Consider the following 18,178-nt stretch of genomic DNA (forward strand, 5'->3'; position numbering starts at 1 on the left):
AAACCTCAGTTCTGAGGAGGGGGGGCATCTTGGCCATCACCACAGTACAGGTGATGACCATTGGTGCTAATGAGAGGGTCTTTCCCACCAAGGAGGAAGGCTCACAGAGTAGCATCCCTCCTGTCAGGGAGAGATGCTCAGAGAAGCGCCCTGACTCCCCACTACAGATTTGGGGAGGCTAAAGCTTTGTTTTGGAGAAGGCAATGGCACCCCACTCCAGTACTCTTGCCTGGGAAATCCCATGGACCGAGGAGCCTGGTAGGCTGCAGTCCATGGGGTCGCTAAGAGTCGGACACGACTGAGCGACTTCACTTTCACTTTTCACTTCCATGCACTGGAGAAGGAAATGGCAACCCACTGCAGTGTTCTTGCCTGGAGAATCCCAGGGACGGGGGAGCCTGGTGGGCTGCCGTCTATGGGGTCACACAGAGTCGGACACGACTGAAGTGACCTAGCAGTAGGGCTTTGTTTGTGGGCAGGCGAACTCAAGTCCATAGAGTAAACGGACTCGGGTTCTGACAGATGGTGCACAGAGGACCCTAGGGGATGACCCAGGGACTGCACAACACTGAACCATGGGGTCCCCACAGAGCCCCGCCCCTGCCATCATCACTCAGAGACCCCACACAGGGTAGCCATTGCCAGAATTGGCTCCCCCCAACTTCCGTGCTGGTGGCAATGAGCTCTGACTGCTGTTCAGGGCGTTCGTTTGAACAAGAGTGGATTCCCAGGACTGATCTGAAGGCAAGGTGAGGACTTGAATGTGCAGTCAAGGGACCACTGCCCCCTCCTGTAACAAAACTAACCCCACAAAGTTTTGCCTCTGTGGTCGGGAGGGGATGGTTCCTACAACACTGTTGGTCTGAGTTATTCGTAAATCTTGATCTGTAAGAGATTCTGTTAAGATCGAAGAGATTACTTGACTCTATAATAGAAATCCAGGACCCAACTCCAGCCATGGGGAGAGGCCCGAGTGCTAACGCAGCACTGGCAGTAAAGATGGCGACACAAAGCAGCACGCACGAGCTCAATTCCTGGACTTCTCCCCTGCTGAACTCTAGGAGGTGAAGCTTTGTTTGGAGGCTTGTGGACACAGTTCAGGTAAGGGAGGAGTGTCAGACTCTAACAGACATGAAGATGGGGACTCCAAATGAGGACCATAGTACACCCTCCCGCGGCTTTCCTCCACCCCCCGCCACTCTGGATGCCCCCGTGCCTCCATGCCCCCGTGAGCTATCTGACACCCTGCGCATCATGGCCGGAAATGAATCATGCTGACTTCCGTTTTACAGTTTCCCGGAAGTAAAGACTTCGGTCCGGCGGTCAGACCTCTGGCCAGCGGAGGGTGGATTCCCAGCGGTGGTCCAGATTTGAGGTGAAGACTGAGTTGGGACTGAGGCAGGGGGCCACTTAGCCCATAACAAAGAGGGCCGCACCAAGTCTCACTGCTGCTGTGAGCCCTGGGAAGCCCCGGCAGAGCCATCAAACTGAATTCGGCCCGGGAAGTCTCAGCGATGGGGGGGCCGTGGTCAGTAGTAGCCCCTGCTTGCAGATGGAGGATACCTCTGTCCTAACTGCAGTAAAGTGAGCACCCTAAGTACTGATTGGGGGCCCCTCCCCATTTAGGGGTGGTATCACAAAGCAGAGCGCCTACGTATCTGGGAGGCTCCAGTGAAGGGTAGTCACGTAGTAGTACCCTGATTTTGCCCCTCCAGGGACTCGGGGAATTGAGGACTTTGCTCTGAAGCTGAGCTACCCAGATTATTGGTGGGAGGAGTCCTGAGTTCTGCCCAGACCGGAACGAGGTCTAAGGTAAACACCAACTCTAAGTGTAAGTTGTCATAAATTTTGGCTCTTTTCCAAGTGGAAACGAGTATCTGTGAAGCTGAGTGAGTTCTCACTTCTGTCTGGAGAGTTCAGAGATGTGAGGATGTTAGAATACGTGAATGGCCTCAATTCTGCCAAGGTAGGAGGTCCAGGGCTTCAGAGGAGTCAGTGTGAGGACCCTGAAAGAACTGATGATTGCACTCACCCTGCAACAGGGAAAACAATAGAGAGCACCACCTCCCACCCCCACCCCCCTCCTGGCTCACAGCCCTGAAAAGCCCAGGGATGGAAGTCAGGTGTATGTGAACCCTCCTTTCTTTCTGATGGTATGGGATTGAAGAGAGCCTTTGTCTGAGAGGAGGTACACCAGTGCAGCAGACACGGGTGTCCTAGGCTCTACCTAGAGCCAAGGCAAGACAGTGAAAGAGGACGGAGAACCCCAGTGAGCCCAGGACAGAGTTCTATAGAGCTGACTGCTGTGGGTGCCCCCTGCCAGGGACACTGGGCTAAGGTACCTCCTCACTTTTTCAGGTATCACAGGAAGATGAGGACCAGGCTTTGGGGTATAACCTTAGAACTACAAAGAGGATAGGGCCCAGGCCATGCCAAAAGTTGATATGATTGTCCTGAATGTGAACCGAGAGGACCCCCACCGTCAAGAATGGGGGGGGATGTCCTCAAGGACTGGACTGGCCTATTGCTCCTCAGCCTCAGGAAGCAGGCGGCAGGGCTGGCAGCCTGCAGCCTGAGTCTCACCTTAATTATTTCCACAGAATTCTCAGGGGACAGGGTGATCAGACTCACAGTCCTCTGGGTTTGTAGAGCAGTGCCCACATGGAAACCTGCAGAGGGAGCCTTCTTAAAGGCAGAGTGGTGCCTCCCTGCCACAGGCGCTTCATCCTCTCTTCCTCTCTCCTCTCTGCCCAGATCACGTGCTGCTCTACCTGCGCTCCTGCCTGTTGTCCCTGACCACAGTCACCATGCCTCGGGGTAACAGGGGTAAGAAGGGTAAGCCCCACACCTGTAAGAAACGCCGCCAGGCTCAGCATGGCACCCAGGATCTGAGGGGTGCACAGGTCACTGCCACCACGACGGAAGCACGCTCCTCTTCCTCCAGTCCTGGTCCGGGGGTTGATGCTAAGGGAAAGCCCAGTGCTAGGTCTGGTAAACATCTCAAGCGTTCTCGGGGGGCCCTGGCCACCACCACTGTGCCTGCAGGTGTTTCTTCCACAAGATCATCCAAAAGAGCCACTGGGAAAATTGCAAAAAAGCGAAATTCCTCTCAGGCCCCTCTCTCCAATGTGCGGTCTAGAAAACGCTCACTAACCAGTCCGACGAATCTGTTGGTGCAGTTCCTGTTACGCATGTATAAGACGAAAAAGCCCATTAGTAAAGTGCATATGCTGAAGATCATCGATAAAAAGTACAAAAATCGATTCCTCGGGATTCTCAAAAGAGCTTCGGAGAGCATGGAGGTGGTATTTGGTATTGACGTGAAGAAAGACAACACTGCCAAGCATTCTTATGTCCTTGTCAGCAAGATGAATCTCCCCCGCAACGGGATTGTGCACCGTGGCAGGGGTTTTCCCAAGACCGGTCTCCTGATGAATCTCCTGGGTGTGATCTTCATGAAGGGCAACTGCGCCACAGAGGAATACATCTGGAATTTCCTGGGTAAGATGAAAATCTATGCTGGGAAGAGGCACTTCTTATTTGGGGAGCCCAAGAAGCTCATCACCCAAGATTTGGTGGAGCTGAAATATTTGGAGTATCGGCAAGTGCCCGGCAGCAGTCCAGCATGCTATGAGTTCCTGTGGGGCCCGAGAGCACATGCTGAAACGAGCAAGATGAGAGTCCTGGAGTTCCTGGCCAGGACCAACCATTTGGATCCCAGTGCCTTCCACTGTCGTTATGAAGAGGCTTTGAAAGATGAGGAAGAGAGGGCCCAAGCCAGCGGATGTCCCAGTGTTTCTGCAGCAGTTCCTTCCACCTAGTAAAGCTGAGGCAAATTCTGCCCTTTGTGGCTGAAGAGAGTATTCAGTGTTCCAAGTAGTACAGGGCTGGACGTCACTGAGGGTTCACAGTGTAAAATACCTTGGTGTTCCTGTTCTGTATGGGGAATTTAGAGATAAACCTGTGTTTTTATGTTCTTGCTGCTTTTCAAATGATGCTCCTAAACCAAAGCTTATCTAGCTTATAATCTAAGTGTATGAATGACATCAGTCACACTTACTGTTGTTTATTGGTCTTAAGGATAAGATTTTTTCTCTTGTGTAAAACAAATGGGGAAGCTTCCATATTATTTAGTAAGCCAGTTCAAGACAAAATGGCATTGCAATATGTTATTTCCTTGAAAATAAGAAAAAGTTAAGCAGTAAAATATGTGGGATCAAGAAGCATAGGAAAAGTAAGATGGCCAGTATTTGGATTCCTCATCCCTTGTACTCTGTGTTTTACAAAATTATAAACAACAGTATATGCTTGGTTAACTCAAAAATGTAGAATTAAATTCTAATAATTTGAACCTCATGTTCACAGGCTCATTTATTCCCCGAACATTAATTGAGTGTCTGCTCTTACAAGGCTCCATGCTTGTACTTGGAGAGCTAAGAAAAAGATCTAGCCACTGACCATAAAGTTACAGAGCTGAAAAGCAGTTATTTATAAGGAAAATGGTGACATGACAGCAGTCAAATGTAAATTCCCTGATTTTGGGGGGGCTCCAAAATCTCTGCAGATGGTGACTGCAGCATGAAATTAAAAGACGATTGCTCCTTGGAAGGAAAACTATGATTAACCTAGACAGCATATTAAAAGTCAGAGACATTACTTTGCCAACAAGTTCCATCTAGTCAAAGCTATAGTCTTTCCAGTAATCATGTATGGATTTGAGATTTGGAGTATAAAGAAAGCTGAGAGCCGAAGAATAGATGCTTTTGAGTTGTGGTGTTGGAAACTCTTGAAAGTCCCTTGGACTGCAAGGAGATCCAACCAGTCCATCCTCAAGGAAATTAGTCCTGAATATTCATTGGACGGACTGAAGCTGAAACTCCAATACTTTGGCCACCTGATGTGAAGAACTGAATCATTGGAAAAGATGCTGATGCTGGGAGAAGTTGAAGGCAGGAGGAGAAGGGGAATGACAGAGGATGAGATGGTTGGATGGCATCACTGACTCGATGGACGTGAGTTTGAGTAAGCTCCGGGAGTTGGTGATGGACAGGGATGTCTGGCATGCTGCAGTCCATGGGGTCGTAAAGAGTTGGACATGACTGAGTGACAGAACTGACTGACTAAAGGTAGTGGTGGGCCTTGGGAAAATATAAGTCTTTATGTGGGAAGTAACCACAAGTTGAGTGTGTGGTGGGTTCGATGAGGCTGCAGTAATCATGACCAGGGACCAAGTTCTCACATGGTGGGCCCCATAGTTTAAAGACAAAGCCTGGGATGGGAAACTGCCCTTGACAGTTATAGGCACTTCCCTCTGTTGCATTTTGCTTTATTATATTTCACAGGAACTGATTTTCTTTTCTTTGTTCTTTTTCTTTACCAAATTGAAGGTTTGTGTCAACCTTGCTTCCAGCAAGTCTTTTGGCACCATGGTTCCAACACCGTTTGCTCACTTCATGTCTGCGTGTCACATTTTGATAATTCTTGCAATGTTCACACCCTCAGCACCAAAAAGATGGACTCACTGAAGGCTCAGATAATGGTTAGCAATTTTTTTAGCAAAGAGGTATTTTTGTTTAAGATATCTATATTGTCCTTAGGCATAATGCTATGGCCCATAATGCCTACAGTATAGTGTAAACATAAATTTTATGAAAGCACTGGGAAACCAAAAATTTCTTGTGACTCAATTGTGATATTGACTGTCCTTCAGGGGTTGGGAACCAAACTTGCAGTATTTTCTGGGTCTGCGTGTGCTTTGGGATTGTGAGTAAATCAGACAGAAATCACGTGAAGCTGGCATGGAATGTATCCTGTAGCTCTTGTTCCAGTGCAGGTAAGCAATGTGCATATTAGATGTTTTATTCACATTACCTTCTATCCACAGAGTTTCTCGGAAATCAGGGTGACACTCCCCTGAGGTGGGATGATGCCCAGAAGCTGCTAGAATGGCACACTATGCCCTCGCTGGGCATAACTCTCAGCTTTTAGCCTGTGAATATTTTTTAAGTCTGCAATTTCTTCTCATTCACCCTCCCATAGCCCCTGACAACCACCACTCTATTCTCTGCTTCTTTGACTTAGACCATTTTAGATTCCTCATGTAAAGGACATGCAGTATTTGTCCTTCTGTGTCTGGCTTATTTCACTGTAGCATGAATTCCGCCAGATTTATCCACGCTGCCATGACTGGAGAAGTTATCTTCTTTTTAAGACTGAATGATATTCCATTGTATGTGTATATTACTTATTTATCCATCCATCTGTCACTGGACAGGTAGGCAGCTTCCCTGTCATGACTATTATGAGTAGTGCTGCAATGAACATGGGCATGCAGACCTCTCTTCGAGGTCCTGATTTCAATTCCTTTGGATAGTAGTGGAATTGCGGAAAGTGTTACGTGTGATTTTTTATTTTTTGAGGAACCCATATACTGTTTTCCATACTGGCTGTACCAATTTACATTCCTACCAGCAGTGCTGAACGTGTATAGTTTACTAAGAAACTTGCAAACTGTCTTCCAAAGTGGTTCTCCCATTTTGCATCACCACCACCAATGAATAAGAGTTCTTGTTAATTCACATCCTTACTAGCATTTGGTGCTTTCAGTCCTTTGGATGCCGGTCATTCTGAGAGGCATGTCATGGTATCTGCTTGTTTTTTTAATTTGCAGTTCCCTAATGGTATATGATGTGGAGCATCTTTCCATATGCTTGTCTGACATCTGTGTTTCTTCCTTGGTGAGGTATCTATTCATTTCTTTTGTCCATTTCTTATTAGATGTTAGTTGTCTTCTTATGAATTTTAAGAACTCTTTGTATATTTTAAATTAGAGCTTTCATCAGATATGTCTTTTGCAAATATTTTCTCCCAGACTATGGCTCATCTTGTTCTCTTGATGGTGTATTTTTACAGAGCAGAAGTTTAAAGGGAATGGAATCTAGCTTATCAATTATTTCTTTCATGAATCCCCATCACTTTTTTCTTTGATGATGTTTTATTGATTGATTGATTTGCTATGCAGCACATGGGATCTTAATTCCCCAACCAGGGTTTGAACTGACACCCCTTGCACTGGAAGCACAGTTTTTTGTTTGTTTGTTTGTTTTATTTTGTGTTGAGGAATAGCAAATTAACAATATTATGATAGTTTCAGGTGAACGGTGAAGGGACTCAGTCATACATATACACATATCCACTCTCCCCCAAACTTCCCTCCCATCAATACTGCCACATAACACATCACCAAAATAATTAATAGTGATAAATAAAGAAGACAAATAGATAATGCTTAGTAACCATATGATCATCTGCATGTGCAAAATCAGATACCCTCAAGTGATCAAGGACTTACAAGATTATCTGATGCTATCCTTCTATGTAGACAGTAAATATTTTATTATTTGTAGTAAAAATATGTTTTTCAATTTGTTTTTTGGCTGTGCTGTGTCTTAGCTGTGACACTCAGGATCTTTGTTGCCATGTCTGCAGGCTCTTTAGTTGTGGCATGTGAGATTTTTAGTTGTGGCACATAAACTCTTAGTTGTGACATGTGGGATCCAGTTACCTGACCAGGGATTGAACCCAGTCCCCCTGCATTGGAAGCACAGAGTCTTAACCACTGGATCAACAACAGGAGGGTACTGAAAGTAAAGATTTTAAAACTACCCTAAATCTGGTGGCTCAGATGGTAAAGAATCTGCCTGCAATGCGGGAGACCTGGGTTCAATCACTGGGTTGGGAAGATCCCCTGGAGGAGGGCAACCCACTCCAGTATTCTTGCCTGGAGAATTCCCATGGACACAGGAACCTGGCAGGCTACAGTCCATGGGGTGGCAAAGTGTCACATATGACTGAGCAACTAAGCAGATACCCTAAATCTGGCCGAAGAGAAGGAATATATCAGCTCTTTTTCTCTTGACAGCATAACCTCTTTCCTGAGTTCCTTGATTTCTGCTGCGTTTTCCTAATCTTAGATCACTTTTGGGACCAAGACCTGTTTTCTCCAACATATGCTAGAGGTTAACTGTTCAGTGTCTGTAGGAATATGCATTTCCCAGGAAGCCTTTAATCAAGTGACAGAGGCTGATATGGGAACCTCCATGAAGGAGGACTGAGGAGACAATCACTGCTGAATATAATGGTCATCCAAAGACTAAGAAGAGGAATCTTAGATCAGGAGAATGTGGAGACCCAGGTTGTGGTAGATGTAGTGAGTATGCTGAGCAAAAGGAATCCAAAAGGACTAGAGTTGCATCCCCACTGTCTGTTATCAGAGGCCCCAATGAACTACGATCATGTGAGGATCACCCTGACTTCCAACGTGGAATTCTCAGGAGACTAGGACCTTGATGTAAGACAAGAAGCTTCATAAAGCAGAGTGTGGAGTTACAGGATTTATCATGTGTCAATATGAGGACCTGAAAGTGGATTCATGGTAGCACACACTACAAAAGGAGGCCCTGGAAAATACCTGATGCTGTGGTGCCCAGGAAGCGCTGGGCACAGATGTCAGGTTGATTTCAGTCTGGAAAGTCTCAGCAAGATGAGGCCTTTGTCTAATAGGATCAGCCTCAGTTTCGCAGAGGGACAGACCTGAACCCAAGGAGGACCTCACATGTGATGTTGAGTGTTAGAGGGGACCCCTGGAGAGGGAGCCAAACAGAATTCTGTAAATTCTTAGCCCTGAGAGACCCAGAAGAGCTCCTTATGAGTGGTCCCCTCATTCAACCTGTGTGATCTTAGGGAGGGCAGGGCCTCCTCTAGCAGAATCAGATCCCAGATCTGCAGAGGGGGGCATCTTGACCATAACTGGACTTAAGGTGAGGACCGTCAGTGCTAGTGAGAGGGTCTCTCCCCCTACGAAGGAGGCTTACAGAGTGGCGCCCCTCCTGACGAGCAGAGATGCTCAGAGCAGTGCCCTGATTCCCTTCACTAAGGACTTGGGAAGGCGAGGGCTTTGGGAGCTGGAGGATTCGGGTTCATAGAAGGAGGCGCCCTGGCTCTGATACATGGCACAAGGAGGACCCAGGGACGGATGAATATTGAGCTACCGGGTTCCTGTAGCATGTGGCCCCCGCCCCCCTGCCCCCGCCCCCGCCCCCTCCCTCGCCCCCCTGCCCTTGCCCCTCCCCTGGGAGGCCACACGTACGAACGTATGCAGCGCCCCTCCTTTGCCCCTCCTTTTCCGCTTCCGCTTTCGAGGAGAGGAGCACAGCTGGAAGCTGCAGCGTCTGTTCAGTGGAGGTCGAGTGTACCGGACTCCTCCAGAGCCAAGGTGAGGTTCTGAATGTAGCTGAAGTGAATTTCCCAACCCCTCCCTGTAAGAAGTAACCCAACCGTATCCCACCCCTGCAATCTGCAGTGTAACACGCCCTGTTCTGAGTTGCAGGCCCAGGAGCCATCTTGTATTTGCCACGTGGAGGGTCGGTGGTGGGTCGGGCGGCTTTGTTTAAAGAGGATGGACTCTATGCGTTGGGAGTGGTCTTGTCCTCAACAGGTGGAAAGATGGGACTTTGGGCGCTCACAGGGTGGTGGCTCACCAAAGTGGTGACTGCACAGAAGCCCTTCCTGCCACCAATGCTGTAGTGCCCTGGAGTAGTGGCCCCCAATCTTTTTGGCACCGGGGAGCCCATTTCTTGGAAGACAATTTTTGCATGGAGTGGGGTGCATTGTGCGGAGGGGCATGATGCAGTGGACAAAGGAGGGTGGGGTGGCGTGAGGGTAGGGTGGGGTAGGCTAAGGGGATGGTTTCAGGATGCTTCAAGTGCGTTACATTGTTACTTTATTTCTGTTGTTATTACACCCCGTCCAGCTCCGATCATTAGGCATTAGAATGGGAAGATTTGGACCCCTACCATAGAGGTTCAAATTATCATAGAGTAATTGAGGCTGAGGCCGTCATTTTTGAGTGGTGGGCATTGGGGATAAGGGACGTTCAAATAGAGAAAGGCCTTTATATAAAAGGATATGGACCTAGAGGGTATTATGTATGCTAAGTGAAATGAGTCAGAGAAAAAGAATTACTATATGATTTCACTTCTACGAGGAATCTGAAAAACAGAAACAGTTGTAAACATAAGAGAAAAACAGGTGGTTGATGGGGGTTAGGGTTGGGGGTGTGGGGGAGAAGAGAAATAGGTGAGGAAGGTTAAAATGTAGAAACTACCAGTTACATAATAAAAGCAATGGCTGTGATAGGTAAATAGATAAAGATATAGAGTGATAGATAAGGTAACCCCATTAGGCATAGGGAGGAGTCTCAGTCTTAGAAGAAGTCAAACTAGGACTGTCAGTGCTAGTCAGCAGACCCAGCATGCAAGCGGATTGCTGCTCTAAGGAACAGCCCTGCTCTCAGATCTGGGCATCCAAAACAATGTAGCTGGGTGTGGAGCCCCCAGCATCTCCTCTAGCCACTCAGGGAGGTGAGAGCTTTGCTCTGGGGAATGTAGACTCAGGTCAGCAGAGGGAGGGCTCCCAAACCATACCCAAACTGGAGGCCAGAATCCTGAGTGAGGACAGAGGGAGCCCCTGACTCCAGAACTGGGGGGGAGGGGGCATCGAGAGTCCCACCCTTGTGGTTAGCCGCACAGCCCCAAATCAGCTTTGGCAGGATGTGGCTCACTCTGTCAGCTTGGGTCTGGGAAAGGTGAGCACGTTTTCACAGGGTCTTGGGCTCAGGTCGGCAGAAGGCAGTCCCAGGAAGGAGGCGGAGTCGAGGGAAAGATCCATACATGGTAGAGAGAACCACATCTGATGCCACCTCTGGGGTCAGCCCCGGGGATCCCAGGCAGAACTGGCCAGCTCTGGTGCCCCTGACTTCTGCCTGTGGGGTCCCAGGGAGAAGAGAGCCTTGGTTTCAGGCCCGGCTGCCCAGGTCAGCAGAAAACGAGGAGTCCCAGGCCATGACAGATGTTGAGGCACCAATTCTATGTGAGGAAGGAGACAACTGACTCCCACAGAACAGCAGAGCCCACACAGTGTGCCACCTCTGCCGTCGCCCTGGGAAGCCGGGTTAGAGCTCTCAGGCTGAGGTGCCCTCTCATTTCCTCCAAGGATGGTCTCAGGGACATCAGGGTTTGGGTCTGATAGGTGAGGCCTCATTCAACATAGGGAGGAAGCCCCGTTCCTAAAAGGAGTCACAGTGGTAACACTGAATGAACATGTGAGAACCCCACCCAGAAGGAAGGGAACCACATAGTCACATCACTCCTCTCAGACCTGGGAGACCCAGGCATGGGGACCAGATGACCCACATTCGCTTCTGCCCAGAGCCTCACAAGGAGGTGAGGAACCCACTGATGGGGGTATGGGTTCAGGTCCACTGCTGGAGCATTTGCAGCTAGTAGCAGGGGCACAGGAGAGGACCTAAGAATTGAGGGGACCACCCACCTACCCCACGACAACAGAGGGCAGTGCAGAATCTCTTCCTGACTGTCCACATCAGGAGTCCACACGCAGCTATAGCTAGAGAGATCAGAAAAATGTCGCTGCTTTCTAGTGGGTCTCAGGGAGATGTGGGCCTTAGTGGGAGGGGAGAGACCTCAAGTCGAGACAGAGATTTCCCGATCCTGCCAGGAGTCACAGAGTCATGGTAAGGACCCAGGAGGTGTCTTAGATGAGCACCTACCCAAAGCAGTGAGAGCCCACAAAGTCCCAGCCCCTGTCAGTCCTGAGACACCCCAGGCAGAGGTCACCAGATGTCACCCCTCACTTCCAGCCCCAGGAACTCAGGGAGATGTGGGCCTTGATCTGAGACCGGAAGACTCAGGGTGGACTAAGAGAGGAGCATAGGTCCCATCCAAGTGAGGACAAAAGGGGCCAGTGATGACAGAACAGTAAGAGTCCCACAGAGTCCAGCCCCTGCTGCCGTCCCAGGGAGGTCAGGGACAGGGGTGACTGGAGGTGGCTCAAAATTTCTTTCACCTTGGGAACCTCAGCATGCTCAGGTCAGCAGAGGGAGAATTTCTAGCATTTGCCAGGACTCATGGAGAAGATGCTGAGGACTGTGGAAGACTCCCAGAATTCCTCTCACTGTCACTCCTTGGCACCCCCAGGCATACATGGCGGGCAGCAGTGTGTCTCACTCACAGCTAACAGGAAAGTGAGCGCCTTAGTCTAATGGGTCAGCAGAGGAAGGAATCTTAGACGTGAAATCTGGGGACCTCACATGAGGACCACACATTACAAGGCCTCAACCCCCAGCTACACCTTTTCAGGCCCCAGAGACCGTGGGCGGTAGGCCAGGTAAGGCCACCCTGGCTTCCCCCATTCAATCTCAGGGAGCTGTTGGCCTTGCTGTGAGGAAAGGTCCTCAAGTTAGGAGGACCCCCCAGATCCTCCCAGGAGTCAGGGTGGGGACTGAATGAGGACTGAAGGTAGCACGCTCCCCCTTCCAGCTAATCAAATGAACACTGAAGAGTCTTGCCCGATCCTGCGCTGAGGCCCCTCATTTCTTTGTGTCATTTCTAAGGGAGATGAGGTTCTTCACCTGAAGGGGCGGCACCGGAGGCAGGAGGGAGGGGGCCACACCCTCAGTGTTGACAAATGAGGACCCTGAATGGAGAAGCAATGAGTTCAGGACAGAACAGGCCCCCAGAACTGCCAGCACCATCCTCCCCGACAGCGTCCGTGACTCGGTTCCTTCTCTTGGGTCCCAGGGAGTTTGAGGCGTCACCTTTCAAGTGGCATATGGCAGGGGTCCCGGCTCTACTAAGAGCTGATGTGACAGTTGTGTGTGTAAACGAAGGGACCCAAAGAGGGCCCCGCTCCCAGGATCTGCTGTCACTGCAGGCAACCACAGGCAGGCTGTGGATTGAGGCTGGCTCACTCACTTCTTTCACCGGGTTCTCAGGGGATAGGCTGACCAAGAACAAGCGGCCAGTGGTTCCTGGAGCAGGGCTCTCACGGAAATGGGCAGAGCAGCCTTCTTCCCTCCCCGCTGAAGGAGCTCATCCACTCATCTTCCCTTCTCCAGGTTCCAGCATCACCTACTTGCCTGCCCGGTCCCCTGCCCGCTGTGCCTGCTGATAGTCATGCCTCGGGGACAGAAGAGCAAGCGCCGTGGGCGTGAGAAACGCCGCCAAGCACGCATGGAGAGCAAGAATCTCGGGGATGGTCAGGCTGCTGCCTCCCCCACCCCTACTTCTGGGAGTACACCCCCGGCCTCCCCCACTGCTGGTGCGGGCCAGAATCCTCAGGGAGCTGCAGCCACTAGCTCTCCTGTTGCAGGGGCTTCACGCCCAAAATCTAAAGCACATGCCAGGCTCCAAGCTAAGCAACGTAGAAAATCTTCCCAGGTCTCAACCTTTTCTAAGCCTGATCCCCCAGATCCTCTGACCAAGAAAGCAGGGGTGTTGATGCATTTCATGCTAGAGAAGTTTAAGATGCAACAGCCCATTAGGAAGATGGATATGCTGAAGGTTGTTCACAAAATGTTCAAGGCACACTTCCCCGAAATCCTGAAGAAAGCCACTGAGCGCATCGAGCTGGTTTTTGGCCTTGAATTGAAGGAAGTCAAGCCGAATGGTCACTCCTATACCCTGGTCTGCAAGGAGGAACGTGCCAAAGATGGGGTGCTGGGAAGTACCTTGGAGGTGCCGAAGAATGGGCTTCTGATGCCTCTGCTGGGTGTGATCTTCCTGAATGGCAATTCTGCCTCTGAGGCAGAGATCTGGGACTTCCTGAATGTTCTGGGCATCTATGATGGGAATACGCACATAATCTTTGGGGAGCCCAGGAAGTTCATCACTGAAGAGTTGGTGCAGGAGAAGTACCTGGTGTATCGTCAGATTCCTGACAGTGATCCCCCGAGCTATGAGTTTGTGTGGGGCCCAAGAGCCCATGCTGAAACAACCAAGATGAAGGTGCTGGAGTTTGTGGCCAAGATCAATAATACCGTCCCCAGTGCTTTCCCGTTCCTTTATGAAGAGGCTTTGAGAGATGAGGAAGAGAGAGCCACAGCCATATCTGCAGCCAGGGCCCGTGGTGCTGCTAAGGCCATTGCCCACTCCAGGGTCCCACCCAGCAATCCATCCAGCCCCCAGTGAGGTCTCAGGCAGCGTCTTCACTTTGTTTGACCAATACCGCCAACCTTTTTAGTAGTGAGAGGATAAAGTGTGGCTGGAAAGTTCATATTTTTTGTGCTCCTGTTTTACCCTGTTACCTTTCAAATGTTTCTTTTCCTAGAATGTTTGTTTAGATTCAGAATCCAAGTTTACAAATGACACAGATCACACATTTGTTGTCTGTCAGATCTAAGAGTAAGAGTTTTGGCACTGGGTAGTACAATTCGAAAAATCCTTGCATCTTTTGGGGATCCAGAACAAGATAACATAGCTTTGGAATAGGAATTTTCTTAGAAATGTGAAAGAATGCTGTGGTTTTAAAACAGATGAAAACGATGTAAACTGTAGTCAAGTTTTGATTTATGTTATTCACCTTTGTCTTTCTCTTTCTAACATTTGGCAGTACCCTTAGCGATACACTTAGATGTTCTTAGCTTATTCAAGAATGCTGATAAAATTAATAAGAAACTACATTCCTTGCTTGGTGTCTCATTTATTCCCATCTTTACTTGAGCATCTGCTCTTCAGAAGGTTCTGTGCTGGTGGGGGTGATGCGAAGATAAAGGAGAACCTGCACCTGCCTGTAGATGTCTTGAGTATATGAGCAGTGATTCCATAAGGAAGGTGGTGTGATGATCCCAGACAAGTGACAAAAAGGATGCAGGATGCTGGGGAGGGAGTTGGGATGAGAGCAGTGAGGTCTAAATTCTCTCAGCCTTTATTCTCTCAAACCAAAACTTTGAGGTTTGGTATTTTGGCCAAGGTCAATGGTAACATCCCCAGTGCCTTCCCGCCCCATTATGAAGAGGCTCTGAGAGATGACGAGAGATCCCGAGCTGCAGTTAGGGTTTGTAGTCCTGCCAAGGCCAGCATGTGCTCCAAGGTCATGCCTAGCAGTCCCTCCAGCCCCTAGTCAGGTCTGAGGCAACTTCTTCACTCTGTGTTCGACCAACACTCCCAACCTTTTAAGTTGTGAGAGGCTAAGGTGGGGCTGGAAAGCTAATCACAATATACATCTTTGCGTTCCTGTTCCTTCTTGGGAGGTCATTTTAAGTTGGCTACGTGGTGGGCTGGATAAGCCTGTGATAATGGTGAGCTGGGACCAAATCACTAGATGGTGGACCTCAGAGTTGGGAGGCTGAGACTGAAATGAGAAGCTGCCCTGAACAGTTACTCTGAGATCGTGAGTCAACTGGGGAAAGAACGGAAGGTGTCCAGCGCTCCTTCCCCAGTGCAAGTGAACACAGTCCATAGACCAGCTGTTTGATGCCTATTATTGTCTCCTTTCTGATGGGATGTTGAGAAGTCAGTGTGTTGTCATTCTGGGCCCTGAACAGAAGGAGCCCCAGCACACTCCAAACATGAGGGTATCTCGAGTGTAATCTAGTAGACCTCCTGAGAGGGGCTAGATTTTAGTGGTGGTGAAATACATGAAAATTGGAGTGTTTTGTCTGGAGGGCTTTGGGAGGCAGGGGAATTACTGGTCCTTGACACAAATTCTATAATGTTTTGAGTTGCATCCTGGTAAAATGCTTGCCTCTAAATTCAATAACATATTCTCTGATAGAGAAATTTTACTTAGGGTTACTTGTTTAGTTGCTAAGTTCTGTCTTGACTCTTTGTTGCCCCATGATCTATAGTCCAACAAGGCTCCTGTGTCCATGGAACTTTGCAGGTGAGAATCCTAGAGTGGGTTGCCATTTCCTTCTCCAGGGGATCTTCACAACCCAGGGATTGAACTCGCATCTCCTGCTTGGCATCTGGATTCTTTACTACTGAGCCACCTGGGGAAGCCCAATGATTACTTGCTAAGCAGCAGTTTGATTGACTCAGCTTTCTTTGTTTAGAAGACTACATAGGCTCTAGCTTCTGCTGTATAAAGAATTTCCATAGATAAGGGTAGTTTATTACACAATGAAAATAATCATCATCATAACTACCAGGCATGAAAGACCTAAACATTGCCAGCCGCATTGCCACGTGCTTTATATGTTACATATGTTCAGATACTTCTGTAAGACAAGGCTTATCAAACTTAGTAGGACACAAAGAACTTGCAGTATTCTCCAGGCTGATAAAAGTGACAGAACTGAGTGGAGAGCCTGGTCTGAATTGCTCTAGAGTCCATAGTGTTTCAGTCCTCCCAGTCTGAGGCTGACCTTGTGTCTATTCATTTCTCTTCACACTGCTCCATGGTGTCTCTCAGGCGATAGGAAAAGAGGAACTTGTAGCCACAGTACTAAAAGCAGCCCGAAGGTGAAAATGAATGAAACTCAATTTAGGGGGTGTCTGGGGGCTTGTTTCCCTGGAATTCTCCCACCCCTCGCGCCAGAGTTCCTGGAGAGCTGACCGCCTGGGTCCCAGCACGGTGTCCGGTCCCGCCCGTTCCCGGTGACAGCGCCCTTCCCTGGGTCTTCCCCGGCGAGCCCTGTGTCCTCGTCTCCAGACTGGAACCTGACCTGCCGGCCAGCTGCTCTCTGCATCCTCCTCTGGACGCTGCGCTCTGCTCGCAGAGGAACAGGCCACTCAGATGCCCCGCGCTGCCTGACTCAGGGCATCCCGACTCTGCAGGTTCCTCACCCGGGACCCTGGGGCCGCAGCTGCCCTTTCCGGCAGGGAGGTTCAGACACCTCCTCATCCCCACTGGCTGCCCCCACCACGTTCTCAGTGTTTTCCAATCTGCTGGTGACTAGGGTCTGATGTAGCACAGAAACTTGTTCGTTGTGCTTCCCCAGTGGCTCAGCTGAAAGTGCACCTATTATTACATCACTATTTTTTTTAGACCTCGGTGGCTCAGATAGTGAAGAATCCACCTGCAATGCAGGAGACCCTTGTTAAATCCCTGGGTTGGGAAGATTCCCTGGGGAAGGGAATGGCAACCCACTGCAGTATTCTTGCCTGGAGAATTCCATGGACAGAGGAGCCTGGCGTGATCCAGTCCATGGAATTGCAGAGTCAGACACAAGTGAGCGACTAACACTAACATTTACTAGTGGTGTGATCCTGGGTAACCTCCTTAACCCCTTTGTGCCTCTTTTCTTACCTGTAAAATTTCCATGAATAATACCTAACTATGATATATTTTGAGAATTGCATGTAAGGTATTCAGTATAGTGCCCGTGAATTCATAAACATTTTATGTATGTGTTAACTATTATTTTATTATCAAAGCATTCTGTTGAGATTTCATTTTGCATGTTGAAGAATTAATTGACATTTAATACAGCAAGAATGTGGGCCCTATAGATAACCTTAACACTTAAAAATTAAAATGTAGAAATAATAACTTTCTGAGAGGGAATATGTCACATTGGTAGTCCCTAAAGCACTATAGGATGATTAATATTAATTAAGTCAATAAAAAGTGTTAATGTTTAAATATTAGCCATAGTTATCAGAAAAATTTATTAGCCTTAACACCTCATTCCCCATTTGTATAGGATGTGCTCAAATGCTCAGTCATGTCCAACTCTTTGCAACCCCACGAATTGTAGCCCTCCAGGCTCCTCTGACTATGGGATTCCCCAGGCAAGAATACTGGAGTGGAGTGCAGTTTCCTCCTCCAGGAGATCTGCCTGACTCAGGGATCAAACCCATGCCTCTTATGTCTCCTGCACCGACAGGTGAATTCTTTACCACTAGTGCCACCTGAGAAGCACCTTGTATAGGGTAAATGAGGTAATTAAACAGAGAGATTTTATTTTGTATCATTAGTAGATAACTAAGCTGTGATGGACTGAGGAACTCAGCTTTGACTACATCTTGAATTAAGTGAAATTTAAGGATTCTTTGGTATCGAAAAGTGAAAGTCACTCAGTTGTGTCTGACTCTTTCTGACCCCATGGACTGTCCATGGAATTCTCTAGGCCAGAATAGTGGAGTGGGTAGCCTTTCCCTTCTCCAGTGGATCTTCCCAACCCAGGGATTGAACCCAGGTCTCCCGCATTGCAGGTGAATTCTTTACCAGCTGAGCTACAAGGGAAACCCAAGAACACTGGAGTGGGTAGCTTATCCCTTCTCCAGCAGATCTTCCCAACCCAGGAATTGAACTGGGGTCTCCTGCATTGTGGGCAGATTCTTTACCAACTGAGCTATCAGGGAAGCCCTTGGTATCA

The 18,178-nt window shown here is 48.8% G+C and overlaps 2 protein-coding genes across 2 annotated transcripts; both read left to right on the forward strand.

Annotated features, from left to right (window-relative positions):
- Positions 1 to 1,131: 1,131 nt before the first annotated feature.
- LOC136154398 (melanoma-associated antigen B3-like) lies at positions 1,132 to 10,949 on the forward strand. Its single transcript, XM_065916693.1, has 5 exons — positions 1,132 to 1,228; positions 2,755 to 3,786; positions 8,743 to 8,976; positions 9,064 to 9,274; positions 10,664 to 10,949. The coding sequence occupies exons 1-5, from the start codon at positions 1,132 to 1,134 to the stop codon at positions 10,947 to 10,949; spliced, it is 1,860 nt and encodes a 619-aa protein (XP_065772765.1).
- Positions 10,950 to 13,031: 2,082 nt separating this feature from the next.
- LOC136154399 (melanoma-associated antigen B1-like) lies at positions 13,032 to 14,045 on the forward strand. Its single transcript, XM_065916694.1, has one exon. The coding sequence runs from the start codon at positions 13,032 to 13,034 to the stop codon at positions 14,043 to 14,045; it is 1,014 nt and encodes a 337-aa protein (XP_065772766.1).
- Positions 14,046 to 18,178: the final 4,133 nt, after the last annotated feature.

Source organism: Muntiacus reevesi, chromosome X (genome assembly GCF_963930625.1).
Source record: "Muntiacus reevesi chromosome X, mMunRee1.1, whole genome shotgun sequence".
Taxonomy (NCBI): Eukaryota; Metazoa; Chordata; class Mammalia; order Artiodactyla; family Cervidae; genus Muntiacus; species Muntiacus reevesi.

Bases quoted from the DNA above. Each gene is read 5' to 3' on its own strand.
- LOC136154398 (XM_065916693.1), top strand. From the start codon at position 1,132: ATGAAGATGGGGACTCCAAATGAGGACCATAGTACACCCTCCCGCGGC. The intron at 3,787-8,742 runs GTCCCAGTGTTT...GTGTGATCTTAG, and splicing joins GAGGGCCCAAGCCAGCGGAT to GGAGGGCAGGGCCTCCTCTA. The intron at 9,275-10,663 runs GTGAGGTTCTGA...ACGTTTTCACAG, and splicing joins CGGACTCCTCCAGAGCCAAG to GGTCTTGGGCTCAGGTCGGC.
- LOC136154399 (XM_065916694.1), top strand. From the start codon at position 13,032: ATGCCTCGGGGACAGAAGAGCAAGCGCCGTGGGCGTGAGAAACGCCGC.